Below are 14,118 nucleotides of genomic sequence, written 5' to 3' on the forward strand. Positions count from 1 at the left end.
CTACACTTCCCGGCAGGCCGCGCGGTATCTGGGGGAGGGACCTAAAGCGGAAGTGCTCGGAGGAGTGCGTCATTTCCGCGGCGCGGCTGGGCTCACGTTCCGTAGTCGTGAGGCCAGGTATGGCGGCGGCTTCCGGTCCTGGACGACGGAAGTGACGCAAGCGGTGCGCCGCAGGGAGGAGGTCGCGATGAGCCGCGTCCTGTGTGCGCCCACTGCAGGGTGAGGACCTTGCCGTCTTGATGGGTCGGGACCCGGGCCGAGGCCAAGGCCAGGCAGCCCATTCACTGCTATCTCCTTTGTAGGGCCATACGGGCACTCAGGCTTGCGGGCTTGGCTCCACGGAACCTGCACCCGCCGCCGGCTGGCCGGGCCCAGCCCGCGGACGATGAGGAGGACCCGGAACGCCCCCTTCGGTTTTCCTCCAGCAAAGCCAGCCCGTCCCGCTGGACCGTGATGCATTCTCTGGGGAAGGAGCAGCAGCGGCCCTGGTGGAAGGTGCTACCCCTCAGCCTCTCCCTCCTGGCTCTGGTCTCCTGGTGCTTCCTGAGGCAGGAGAGCGGCGCGGATCAGTGGTTGAGACGCGTGCTGGAAATAGAGGGGCCTGAGCCCGGAGACGCCCCCGAGGAGCCCGGCGCGCGGGCCGCCTACCCGGCGAGAGCCTCGGGTGCCGGCTAAAGGACTCGCGCTCGTGGCGCTGACTTGCGTGAAGGCAGCGGGATGTCGGCAGGAGCCTGCTCCTTGTCTAACACCGTTGCGCAGTGATTGCGTCCTAAAGACTTCTCAGATCCACGGGGAAGGTGTTGGCCGCATTGTGTGCCGCTGGATTTGGGATGTCTTTGTACAGCCTAGTCATGGCGCCAAAGCAGTCCTGGCGGATACTTGTAATCCAGTGTTACTTTGCAGACCATGTGCTTTCTGAAACACTATAACTGACATGAGTGTTAGAACGTGCTATGCGTAAAGAACATCTGTTGGTGTTAGTTTTATATACTAACAAATTGAAAATACATTTTAATACAATGATGCACTAAGGCGATTCAGGTGTTTTTTTCCTTTTGTTACATCTAATTGAAAAAGTATTTTAGTAGGCCAACAACCGCCTTTTTAAAAACTGTAGTTTGTTTGTTCATTGTGGTGCTGGGGATTGAACCCAAGGACCCCATCCATTTATTTTGAGACAAGTCTCTCAAATGCCGAGGCTGGCCTCAAACTTGTGATACAATTTCATCTGAAATTGCTGGGATTACAGGCGTGCACTACTGCCCCTGGCTGTGCAGAACTTTATTTTTAACACGTCAACAACTTTCTGTTGTAGGAAACAACTAATAAGTATTTCTTTTAGTTGTAGATGGACACAATGTCTTCACTTTTTAAAGTTTTTTTTTTTTTTTTTTTTTTTTTAGATGTAAATGGACACAATACTTTTATTTTATTATTTTTATGAAGTGCTGAGGATTGAACCCAGTGCCTCACACATGCTAGGCAAGCGCTCCACCACTGAGCCACAACCTCAGCCCTCTTTGCTTATTTTTATATGGGCTAAGGATTGAACCCAGTGGCCTTACACATGGGACGCAAGTGCTCTACCACTGAGCTACAGCCCCAGCCCAATAAGTATTTATTTTCACAAATTGCAATCACTATTTTGGATTACCTGGATATAGTTTTCCAAGTGTTATTAAGAACAAACTTGCTTAATTTGAATTAAATACAAAATATATAAAAAGTAGCTTTCATTTACTTGGACTTCAGCTGGAAGGCTTTATTATCCTCTGTGGTGCTGAAGGTACTGTCCCCACTGTCCCCGCCCTTTCCCCCCACCCCCCATGCATGTTTGAAAAACAAGTTTTGGGCCACTAGGTGTAGCAGTGTACACCTTCTTACAAGGACCTCTTTGCAGAAGTTGCTGAGGATCTGCCACCTTCAGAGACTACCAGGAACTGGGGTGTGTACCAGCATACTCATTGTTGAAGGACTGAGCCTGAGGCCTAGGAAAGACTACCTAGGCTTAACTCCCCTGGCCTGGTCCTAGAGGGGGCAAAGAACTAAGGTGCTTTCTCTTTGCCTTGGGGTGTTTGTAACCTGTTTGGATGTGAGCATTTTGTTTGAGAGCAGTCATTCAAACCAGAACTCTTACTTTCACTCTATCTTTAAGAACTTTTGTGTTAACAAAAAGCTTTTATCTTTTGTTTTGTAGTGCTGGGGATTGAACCCAGGGCCTTGTGCATGCCAGGCCAGCACTCTATACCACTGAGTTACACTTCCAGGACTTTTTAGTTTTAGTTTGAAATAGGGCCTTTTTAAGTTGCCCAAGCTGATCTTGAACTTGGGATCCTCCTACCTCAGCCTCCTGTGTAGCTGGGATTATAGATATGTGCCACCACACCTGGCTTAAAGTAATTTCCATATAACAAAGCAATATATATTCTTTTCTAGAAAAGATAGTAAGCAAAAGAGAACCAGAAGCACCAGATGTAACCACTTTGAATATCTCATCATTTAGTTTTTTGTGTAACTATAATATTGTTTTTCAAAGACACAGCAGGTTGTTTTTTTGTTTTGTTTTGTTTTGTTTTACAGTGCTAGGAATGGAGCCCACAGCCTTCAGCATGCCAGGCAAGTGCTCTTCCACACTGACCTGCACCTCTAGCTCCTGTGGGATTTTTTTTTTTTTGTAGTGGGGATTGAACTCTGGCACTGGACCACTGAGCCACACCCCCAGCCCTAATTTGTATTTTATTTAGAGACAGGGTCTCACTGACTTGTTTAGTGCCTCCGTTTTGCTGAGGCTGGCTTTGAACTCATGGTCCTCCTGCCTCAGCCTCCAGAGCTGCTGGGATTACAGGTGTGTGCCACTGTGCCCAACAACGTGGGATTGTTTTTAATGACAGCACTCGCCCTATATAGCACATCCTGAGTGCATCCAGGCTGTTGGCTTCACACTGGTCAAGGGATCCTCCTTTACTTATGACACTAGGGTGTCATGAGTAAAGGAGGGTGTCATGAGTAAAGGAGGATCCCTTGACCAGGCAGGGACAGTGGACACACCTGAAGTTTCCAAGGGGTGACAACTGAGTAGGGTAATGGATGCACAGCTAGTTAAATCTTTTATTTAACTATTTTTTTGTAGAGTGCTTGTCTTATTCCCTTATTCCTTGCCCTCCTGGCCTGGATGCCAACCTTCAGGAAGAGTGCTGGCAGGTTGGCATCCCCAGGTGAGTGCCCAGTGAGCATCTGCAAGGAAGAGCACCATAGAACAGAGGCAACATCAGGGATGTGTAAACTGAGCTGCAGGGCAGAAGGAGGAGGAAACTGTCTAAGAAAGAAAGGGCTGGGAGGCTGGAGATGTGGCTCAAGTGGTAGCGTGCTTACCTGGCATGCATGAGGCACTGGGTTCGATCCTTGGCACCACATAAAAATAAAGTAATAAAAAATTGTCCTATAAATGTGAAATAAAGAAAGAAAGAAAAAGAAATGGCTGGGACTGTAGCTCAGTAGTGGGAGTACTTGCCTTGTATGCAGAGGGCCTTGGGTTCAATTCCCATTCCTGGAAAAAGTTTTATTTTCAAGGGAGAGGAGGTTGACTAAATGGCCACTTCGTGTAAGCTGCTAAGCAATAAGCAATGTTGGAAAATCCTGGTAGTGCTGTGCATTTGCTCCCCTCCCCACCGCAAAAAAAAGGGGATACTACATTCACAATAAAACCCTGGTGGCTGGGCATGGTGATGCACATCTGTAATCCCAGAAACTCCAGAGGCTGAGGCAGGAGAATTGCAAGTCCAGCCTCAGTAATTTAGCAAGATTCTGTCTCAGAAAACCCTAGTGTTACTTTATGTGTAAATATGTCACCATCCCAGATTTTAAAGAATATTCTTCAAAAGCATGGGAAATACTTTTGGTGTTGTAGCATATCAATTTTCTTTGATGTCTTTGAGGAAGATATCTTCTCCAGGAGGGACCTTCATTCAACAAAGTTCCTTTTTCTGGCTGTGTGTGTGCTTCTTAGTTTACCTTCCTAGGCTCCTCAGGTGTTGCCCCTAAGTTTGAGGGCTTAGAGTTACCCCATATATTTTCATCTGTGCATGTTCACAAACTGCAAGACGTTTATTCCTCTGAGGAATCCTTGGGCCTTGCCTTCCTGCTTCATTCTGCTTGACTTATTTATTTATTTATTTATTTTGTACTGAGGATTGAAACCAGGGGCACTTACCACTAAGCCACATCCCCAGCCCTTTTTAAATATTTTTATTTAGAGGCAGGGCCTCACGAAACTGCTGATGTTCTAAGACTCTCGGATTACAGGCAAGCGCCACCGTACCTGCCTTGATTTGCTTTTAACATGTGTTCTTGATTTTTTTAAACCACTTAATTTCATTCAAGATTAAACTTTATATGTAAAGTTTGTAGAGGTAATAATTCATTTAGAAAAGTGAACATATAAAAAAGTTTTCTTGGTCTGAGTTTGTGGCCCAGTGGTAGAGTACTCATCTAGCATGCATGAAGCACTGGGTTCAATCCTCAGCACCACATAAAAATAAATATTAAAGCATTTTTTTTTTTTGAGAGAGAGAGAGAGAGAATTTTTAATATTTATTTATTTATTTATTTTTAGTTTTCGGCGGACACAACATCTTTGTTTGTATGTGGTGCTGAGGATTGAACCCCGGCCGGAAGCATGCCAGGCAGCGCGCTACCGCTTGAGCCACATCCCCAGCCCAAAAATAAATATTAAAAAAAAAAAAAAAAGATATTGCCCGGTGCAGTGGCACACACCTGTAATCCCAACGACCTGGAAGGCTGGATGGCAAGTTCAGAACCAGGAGGATCGCAAGTTCAGAACCAGCCTCAGCAACAGTGAGGAACTAAGCAACTTTTATTTTTTTATTTTTTAGAAAGAGAGAGAGAGAGAGAATTTTAATATTTTTATTTTTTAGTTCTCGGCGGACACAACATCTTTGTTTGTATGTGGTACGGAGGAGGAGGATGGAACCCCGGCCGCACGCATGCCACACCAGCGCGCTACCGCTTGAGCCACATCCCCAGCCCCACTAAGCAACTTTAAATAAAATACAAAATAGGGCTGGGGATGTGGCTGAGTGGTTCAGTGCCTGAGTTCCATACCTGGTACCAAAAGAAAAAAGTTACCAGCAAGTGATAAATTTTAATTTACTGTGTTATTAGCATTTCAAAAAATAACTTACGTACTTGGACAAATTATATTTGTGTGTTATTCGGCATCTGATTCTGATGTTGTTTACACTTAGATCACTGTTCCCAGAAATGGAGTACATAAGTTTCCAGAGGGTCAGGACCCTTTGCCCTCGAGCTATTTCCTTTCTGGACAAGTCGCCAGCGTAGAGTTTGCTGTTCAGTAAGAAACCCAAGCGACCCACCTGCCAAGGGTGCTTCCTTGTTTTATCTTGCATATAAAATGTCTCACGACGTGTATTTACGAATCAATGCATCGCAACCCTGGGCTCTCCCTCCTGAACGCTCCCACCTGGGCCCGCCGACCCGCCGCCGATGCATCCCTGCTCATCCTGTGCGCATCTGCCCCTTGATTGCCAGCTTCTTGCATTCCTGTTTTAGGAAGCAGCTCTACTGAGATGTAATTCATGTATGATTCAGTTCATCCATTTAAAGTACACAATTCCAAAATCTCCAGTATGTCGCAGGGGCGACCATCGCCACGCTGTGGTTTTACACTTCTTAGCCAAAAGGCCGAGAAGCGATACGCTGTGGTTTTAAACCTTTTCCTGCTAAAAGGAGCCAGGTCCGCGAGCAGTCCCCGCGTCCCCATAGCTCCCCGGGCGCCCCAGCCAAGCCCCGGACCTGCCCCGACCGACGGCGAGACCTGAGGTACCGCCACAGCCGCGTGCGTGTGCGGGGGTCGGTGTGCTGGGGCGCGACCCGCTGCGGGCGGACCGGGGCGGGGCCTGGGCGGGGCCGGCACAGCGGGGGGCGCTGGGGGCTCAGTGCGGGGGGAGATCCGGGGGCGGGGGCGCCGGCGCGGCGCATGCGCTCTGCATTGTTTTGACTGAAAATGCCGTCGGTTTCGAAAGCGGCGGCGGCGGCGGCGCTGAGCGGGTCCCCCCCGCAGACCGAGAAGCCGACCCACTACAGGTCAGTGCCCAGGCCCCCGCCCGCGCCGCCTGGATGCTGGCGCGCCGCCGAGGCGCAGGGAGCGGTCCGCGCGCGCCGGGCCGGGCCTGGGTGTCGCCACCGAGGTGCGCCCGCCGCCCGCGCCCCCGCCGCCTGGCCGGCGGCACTGGACTAAGGGGTTGCGGCAGTCCACACGCGAGCGCCGGCGCCCGAGGGGAGAGGCGGCGCCCGGGGCCTGGGGTGGTCCCTGGCCGGGGCGGGGGCGCGCGCCTGCGCTCGGGGTCCACGCGTCGCTTGCTGGGGATCGAGGAATAGGGCCTGGGTTAGGGTGCTGAGGCGCTCCAGGGCTCTGGATGGGCGCACGACTGTCTGCACACAGGCTGCCGCTGACTGAAATCGAGAGGCGGCGCCCAGGATTTGGGGTGGTCCCTGGATTGTGGGCGGAAGGCCGCGCCTGGGGTCGCAGTGGGCATCTCGGCTCTCAGATCGCTGTGCAGCACCTAAGGCTGAGGGTCGCGTCTGCACTAGTGATGGGCAGCTGCGCCTGGTGTCTGGGGAGTAGCGCCTGGGGGCCATCTGGAATCTGAACGGGGAGGCGTGCCTAGGGTTGAGGATGGAGGACTGACTGTGTGTGGGTATGGGAAGTCGCGCCTGTGTTCTGGGGACCGTGCCTGGGACTGGAGAACCTTCCCAGGCGGGGCTAGGGTACGCTTCTCTGGGGTCAGCTGGGCTACGAGACAGGGGCTTTGCGCCTGGATTCGGGAACCGCGTTTGGGGTTTGGGAGCTGCCGCCTGGGGCCCGGGAACGCCCCCCGGGTGTTCAGTCACCTGGAGTCATATAGGCCTGGGGGGGGATGGGTTTGGGGCGTGTTGTGACTGGGATGGACCACTGCACCTCGGGTTCAGAACCCAGCTGGATGGGGTTGCGGGGATCCTCTCTGTTGCATCTGCGAGTCGTGCCTGGGGTCGGAGAGTTCGCGCCCAGGCGGGTTGGGCCGCCTGGGATCATCTGAGCTCTGAGAGGTGGTGGGGATCTGGGCGCCCAGTGAGGGTCGTGGCACCACCCCCCAACCAGGCAAGGAACCTGCCCCTGTCCACGAGTCCGTGGGGCCGCCCACCGGCGACCGCAACGCTGTTTGTCTTTCCAGGTATCTAAAGGAGTTTAGGACGGAGCAGTGCTCCCTGTTTGTACAGCACAAGTGTGGCCAGCACAGGCCGTTCACCTGTTTCCATTGGCATTTCCTAAATCAGCGTCGGCGCAGACCCCTCCGCAGGCGCGATGGCACCTTCAACTACAGCCCTGATGTGTACTGCTCCAAGTACGACGAGGCCACCGGCCTGTGCCCCGACGGCGACGAGTAAGTGGGCCCGCGTGGGCACTGTGGGCCTGGACATGGCCTGGGCGTGCTGTCAGCAGGCACCCAGGTTCTGTTCAGCGCCTGGTACCTGTTGGAGGAGTTTACCCTGAAGTCTTCCAGTGTTGGGGTGGGTTTGGGTCAGTTGGGGAGGCATCCTGCGCATTTTAGATATGACTCATGTAGTTCAAACTGAATCCGCTTCACTTCTCCTTCTTGATTTCCTCCCCATTCTCCACATTCCTTCCTTAGGATCACCCCACAGTAGATGTGGCTTTGAGGTTTAGGATCATTTTGAGTAGTTGCTTTAGGTCAGAGTGTGTCAGAATGTTTGCTCACACTATAGAAGTTGTGGGAATGTTTCCTTTCTTACCTTTTACATGCTTAGTTTTTGTATGTGCCTGAATGGTGTTAAGGATTGAACCCAGGTGCTCTATCACTGAGCTACCTCCCCAGACCTTTTTATTTTATTTTGAGGCTGGGTCTCACCTAGTTGCTGAGGCTGCCCTCCAATTTGGGATCCTCCTGCCTCAGCCTCTTGAGTCCTTAGGATACAGGCTTGTATCACATGGTTACATGGGTACTTTAATTTTTAAAAAGTTAATAGGAGGGGCTGGAGATGTGGCTCAAGCGGTAGCGCGCTCGCCTGGCATGCGTGCGGCCCGGGTTCGATCCTCAGCACCACATGCAAACAAAGATGTTGTGTCCGCCGAGAACTAAAAAATAAATATTAAAAAAAATTCTCTCTCTCTCTCTCTTTAAAAAAAAAGAATTTCATATTACATATTTCAAAAACTGAAAGATTTCAAAGTGGTCATGGAATCATGCAAAGTGTTGAAGGGCTCCCTCACATTTAAAAAAAATAATAAAATAAACAGTTAATAGGAAATTATTTTATTTGCAGACTGTTGTTTATGTAACAGTTTGAAAGTTAAAGAAATCAGGGTTTGTTTGGATTGATTTTTTTAATGCCTTTTCTAATGGTGTTATTAACAGATGTCTTTATTTTGAAATAGGGAAAGTCCAAGCCAGGTGGTATGTTCCCATGAGGGTTCAAGGTGGTATTAGAAGGTGTGGTCTTTTTTTGTTTGGGGAAGGCAAGGGGTGGCCTATTCCTGCCTGGAGGTGAGGTGACAGTCAGTCTTGAAGACTGCATCTCCTGACCCTTTGAAGGGTTTTGATTTTGGGGGTGCCCCTCTTTTGATGATAGCTCTCATGGTACAACACAGAGACCCATGTGTGATCTGTTTCCCTTTATTTAAAAAAAAAAAAAAAGTTACTTCCAGTGACTAGAAAGTAAACTTCAGTGTGCATTATACTGGGACTTGAACCCAGGGCCTTGCACATGCTAGGCAAACCCTTTCTTAAAATTTTATTTTGAGACAGGATCTGGCTAAGCTGCCCAGGAACACTCCCTGCCCCCGCCAAGTGCTGGGGAACTAACCCAGGGTCTCACATTAGGCATTCTACCACTGAACCACATTTCCAGACCCCAGAATCATCCTGCCTCAGCCTTCTGAATTGCTGGGATTAAGGTGTGTACTACAGCACCAGGCTTCAGGAAGTTAAAAAAAAAAAAATTAACTGGGGATTGAACCCAGGGGCACTTTACCACTGAGGTACATCCCTAGCCTTATTTATTTTTTTATTTTTATTTTGAGGTAGGGTCTCACTAAATTGCTGAGGCTGGCCTCTAACCTTCAATCCTCCTGCCTCCCTCTGCTGGGATTACAGGTGTGTGCCCCCTCACCCACCTAGAGAGTAAACTTGATCTATGGTGATCATCTCATAAACTGTTTTTTTTTTGTGTGTGTGTGTGTGGTGCTGGGGATTGAACCCAGGGCCTTGTGCATGCGAGGCAAGCACTCCACCAACTGAGCTATATCCCCAGCCCTCATAAACTTTTTTTAAAAAATATTTTTAGTTGTAGATGGATACAATACCATTTATTTATTCATTTAATGTGAAGCTGAGGATCAAACCCAGTGCCTCACACATGCCAGGCAAGTGCTCCACCACTGAGCCACATCCCAGCCCTCATAAATTCTTTACACTGGCTGAATGGTTTTTCGTGGAACACCAGGTCATTAAACAGTTGCTGTTAACCTGCTAGAGTATCTGGCTCCACCTAGTTTAGATGGTGTTCTCCTAGAACTGTTTTATTTAATTGCTTTTTGAGCAGCTGCTTCCTGCAAATATGCCTTTAGAAAATAGGTGATTTTCTGTCTAAGGCCTAGGCTCAGTTTCTAATTGCCCAGCTCTCCTGGTCTCCTTGGGCGCTAGTGCCTGAGCCTGGAGCTGGTATCTACTGGAGTGCAAGACCAGGTCAGTACCTGGCTTGTCTGACTCCATCCAAGAATCAGGCATGGGAACTCTTTGGTTTTATTTCCTGGTGATGGTTTTAATGTAAAAAAGCCCCCCCTTTGTGTGTATATGTATGTGTGGTATGTGTGCGCTACTGAGGTACTTGTGCACACTAGGCAGGTGCTGTATTACTGAGTTACATCCCCATCCCAGAGTGCCCTTTTACCAGCAGTTTTGGGTTCCAGATCTTGGATATCTTAGTGTTAATTCAGTCTTTTTCTGGGCATTTGGGTGGTGTCTAGTTCTTACTGGAATGAACAGTGCTACAGTGGACACCTGTTAAGAAGTTGTCAACATTAGCTGTGCTCAATAAGTAATTTGATGACATGCACTTATTGCAGATGCATCAATATTCAGCTGAAATGGCTTGAAGTTTATCACTGAGACACAGAAGTGGGACTAGGATGCTGGTTTGATGTGTTGGATGCATTCTGTGTGTTTTATTAAAGGTTTTGTTTCTAATTTTTGTTGAGTACATGAAATGACTTGCTTTATCCCTTCCAGAGTGTTTGACAGGCTGCCTCCCCTGGGACTCTCTCCTTAGTAATTACTGCTCCATCCACAGCAGAGGGACTTTCTCATCCCTGCACACATGGAATTGACAGTTTATCTCACTGAATTACATATTCTGGTTTCACAAGGTTGCCATGGAAATTGTAAATAGATAGTACCTTTCAGAGAAAGGATGGGGCTTTTCTTTTATTTCAGATCATTAGTTCTTGAAATTTCTATCTTGGGCATATGTATTACTAACCTATTACTTTTTTCAGTACTGGGGACTGAACTCAGGGGCACTTTACCACTGAACTACATCCCCAGCTGTTTCTCATTTTTTATTTTGAGACAGGATCTTGCCAAGTTGCCGAGGGTCCTGCTAGGTTGCTGAGGCTGGCCTCGAACTTTTGATCATCCTGCCTCTTGAGTCGCTGGGATTACAAGTGCTCCGACACTGTGCCCCACCCAACCTATTATTTTAAAAACATGAATATGCATCAAAAAGCAAAGACCCCTCAGCTCGTGTCAGGCAAAGTAAGTGTTCTTGACACTGTCTGAGCACACCTTGGGGCAAGAGAGGGATGGGAACCCCAGGAGGGCTGGCACTCCAGCTGTCACTTGATTGGCAGTTCTGCTGTCACTTCTCAGTTATCCCTCCTCTTTTGGCACTCCCACCATCACCTCCACCATCACCCCCTTTTCTCAGTGGTCACCCTCTTTTACTCCTCCCTGTCATCCCTCCATGGTGCCTGGAGTGTCCTTCCACATACCCCTCGTGGGCACCCACCTCCGTCACTCCTGCTGTCACCAGTCACTCCCTTATTGTCGCCTCTCTTCTCACGACCCTCTTCATAGGGGCCACCCTTGGGCTCTCCCACAGTCGCCACCCCAGCACCAGCCTGCTTTTGACCCTGCAGCCCCTCTGAAAGGTCTACGTGCCCTTTGTTCTGGCGGACACGCCCCTTTCCCTGCGCGGGCCATGGTTGGCCGTCCCGGGTCACATGTACTGACGCCCCACCCCCGTGGGAACCAGCCTCCCAGTGGCGCGAGGACCGCGTAGGCTGTGGGGCCAGGAACCGTGTGGGGCGCGAGTTCTGGCGAGGGGTCTGCGTTCCCACCGCGCGCCCCAGGTGTTGCGCGGACTATAAGGAAAACGCCTCTTTTGCGGAGGTTTCTGGGGTCTGGCCACAGATACAGCCGGCAAGCTGCTTTCCGAGAAAGGGCCTTGGCCCGGGCGTCTGGCCCCCAGTCCCAAGCTGCTTCTATTCCGCACGTGGGTTTTCACACTCGAGCCCACGGTGGTTGGCACCTCCTACCTGCACGAGAATACGTGCACACGCTTCGGTGAATGGAGGGTGCATTTTTTATTTTTTACCATACTGAAGATTGAACCACATTCTACCACTGAGCCACATCCCTAGTCCTTTTTTTTTTTTTTTAAATATATTTTTACTTGTATATGGATACAATACCTTTATTTTGTTTATTTAGTTTTTGTATGTGGCGCTGGGATAGAACCCAGTGCCTCGTGCATGCTAGGCAAGCTCTCTACCACTTAGCCACATCCCTTGCTCTTTTAAAATATTTTATTAGAGACAGCTTCTCGCTGAGTTGATAAGTGCCTTGCAAAGTTGCTGAGGCTGGCTTTGAACTCATGATCCTCCTGTCTCAGCCTCTCCAGGTGCTGGGGTTACAGGTGTGTGCCACAGTGCCCAGCTATCCCCAGTCCTTTTTATTTTTTAACACAGGGTCTCACCAAGTTGCCACCACTGGCTTCGTGGAACTTGCCATTTTCCTGCTTCAGCCTTCCAACTCACTGATATTAAAGGGCAGTGCTACCATTCCTGGCCTTTTTTGCTTTTTGCTTTTTTATCTATTTAATTTTTTTTTTTTTTTTTGTAATTGTAGATGGACAGAATGCCTTTATTTTATTTGTTTATTTTTATGTGGTGCTGAGGATTGAACCCAGTGCTTCATGCATGCTAGGCAAGTGCTCTACCACTGAGCCACAGTCCCAGCTTTGTTTTTTGCTTTTGAATAATTTTTGGTTCTGATCTATATAATTAGCAAAGGAACTGAGGGGCTTCTCCAGAGATCCATTGTAGTTTGAAAAAACTCAGATAGTCCCCAGCTATTGCAAGGTACAAAGTAACCCTCTTCCTTTTATTAGCCTTTCTCTTGCCATTGTCCCTAGGGGGTGGACCACTAGACCACCTTCAGTTTTTCCTGTTTTCAATAAAAATTGGGCTCAACCAACCAGAGGGGCTCAACTTTTGCTGTTGGCATGCAGGTCTGCCTCCTATTTGGGGGCCCCTGCAGTGGAGTGGCCTCCTCTTCTCACTCGCCCTGCAGTGTAGCCCTTCCCAGGCTCCCCTGGTTTGACATTTGGGGATCTGGAACAGGGGTGCCTTGTCTAGGTGAGCCTTGGCTCTGAGTAGACTGGAATTCCCAGGTGTAATTTTACAGGAACTGGTGGGAGGTCCTTGCTACTTTCTGAGTTTCTAAGAAAGACCTACTATTGGAGCTCGTACCATACTTGTCTTGCACCTAGTGTTTCTATGGAGAGACCTTTTTGTGGTGTTTCCTGTGACAAGTCACAGGACCTGAGGCTTAGATGAGAGCTGCATGCCCTGCAGGTGACTATGAGCCATGGTTGCGTAAATGAGGAAGCCAAGGGCAGGCCCAACCATAAATGTAATGTTTAAGAGAAGAAACAGTTCTTTGGCTTAAGGGAATTACAAGGAGCCACCTTAGCTGGGATCTGTAATAAAGCTCCTGAGGCTGAAGTGTGGAGCCTCTGAGTGACAGTGCTCCAGTTCCTCCCACCCTGGGTGGAGCAGAGCTGGAGGAAGCTGGGGCTCAGCATGGCAGGTGCAGAGAGGGTGCTGGGGAGGTAAGGTGGTATCTCAGGACATGCCCAGTTGATGTTAGGTTGGTTGATTGGAGCTAAAGCCTCTTGAGCCACAGTGACCAGAAAAGACTGTTAGGACTGTCTTTCCTACCTGCACTGCCATAAAGACATGCTGGTAAGGGGTGTCCTTCTCATGCCAAAGCCAGAAAATTGCCTTGAGCACTGGAGACCAAAGGTCAGGGTCCTGCTTTGATGGTCCTGAATAAACACGCTCAAAGCAGCCCCCACCTTCTAGGAGCTTCCATTCCCTGTGTCCCTCAGTAGCATCCCTAGAGTTTTCCCACCCCATTCAGAGACCCATTGTGCTCTCTTTCCTCCATCATGCATTTTCTGTCTGAAAAATGCAGAAGCATGTGTTCTGGCCATTTCTTCAGACTAGCCTCTCTTGTGAAGATCCCGTGTACACATTAATAAAACTCATATGCTTTTCTCTGGTTAATCGGCTCTTATTTTAATTGGGTTCCTAGATCCAAAGAACCCACACAAGAATGTGAGGGGTGGGGGGGACCTCCTTCCCTAATCAGATCTGTGGGATCTGGGGCAAAGGTGGGCTTGCTGCAGGGCTGTGGCTGGTGAGGGGTCCCTGACCCACTGAGAAGAGCAGCCCCTGGAAGCCAGAGGCTGGGGGAGTGTGGGGCATGGGCTTATCCCAGGACCCTGTTGCCCAGCGTTCGAGAGGAAGGGCAGGAGCAGGTCTGAGATGCCCCCAGCTCTCCCAAGGCTTGCCTTCGGCAGCTGCTGGGAAGCCATTCCTCCTCCTCTCTGTGCCTCTGCTTTTCTTGCCACTGCCCCTTGGTGTTGCTGTGCTGTGTTTTTGCTGCCAGCTGTGCTTGTGCTCCTAAAAGCTGGGGCACCGTACTTCACCGGGTCCCTCAAAGCCCGGTGGCTCTC

General features: G+C 49.6%; 2 protein-coding genes across 4 annotated transcripts in view; both read left to right on the forward strand.

Moving 5' to 3' along the window:
- Window positions 1-94: 94 nt before the first annotated feature.
- Window positions 95-1,027, forward strand: Uqcc4 (ubiquinol-cytochrome c reductase complex assembly factor 4). Its single transcript, XM_027940747.2, has 2 exons — window positions 95-219; window positions 303-1,027. The coding sequence occupies exons 1-2, from the start codon at window positions 188-190 to the stop codon at window positions 673-675; spliced, it is 405 nt and encodes a 134-aa protein (XP_027796548.1). The 5' UTR covers window positions 95-187; the 3' UTR covers window positions 676-1,027.
- Window positions 1,028-6,043: 5,016 nt separating this feature from the next.
- Unkl (unk like zinc finger) overlaps window positions 6,044-14,118 on the forward strand; it is a 38,956-nt gene continuing 30,881 nt past the window's right edge. The window contains exons 1-2 of one of the 3 annotated variants that reach the window (XM_027940955.2): window positions 6,044-6,123; window positions 7,251-7,460. In XM_027940955.2, coding sequence (XP_027796756.1) covers window positions 6,044-6,123; window positions 7,251-7,460 — 290 coding nt within the window. The remainder of the gene's footprint in view (window positions 6,124-7,250; window positions 7,461-14,118) is intronic. The other 2 variants (XM_071605423.1, XM_071605422.1) reach the window with 2 other exon arrangements.

Source organism: Marmota flaviventris, chromosome 19 (genome assembly GCF_047511675.1).
Source record: "Marmota flaviventris isolate mMarFla1 chromosome 19, mMarFla1.hap1, whole genome shotgun sequence".
NCBI lineage: Eukaryota > Metazoa > Chordata > Mammalia > Rodentia > Sciuridae > Marmota > Marmota flaviventris.

Excerpts from the sequence above, each read along its gene's own strand:
- Uqcc4 (XM_027940747.2), top strand. The coding sequence starts at position 188 with ATGAGCCGCGTCCTGTGTGCGCCCACTGCAGG. Across the intron at positions 220-302 it reads CTGTGTGCGCCCACTGCAGG|GGCCATACGGGCACTCAGGC; the intron begins GTGAGGACCTTG and ends TCTCCTTTGTAG.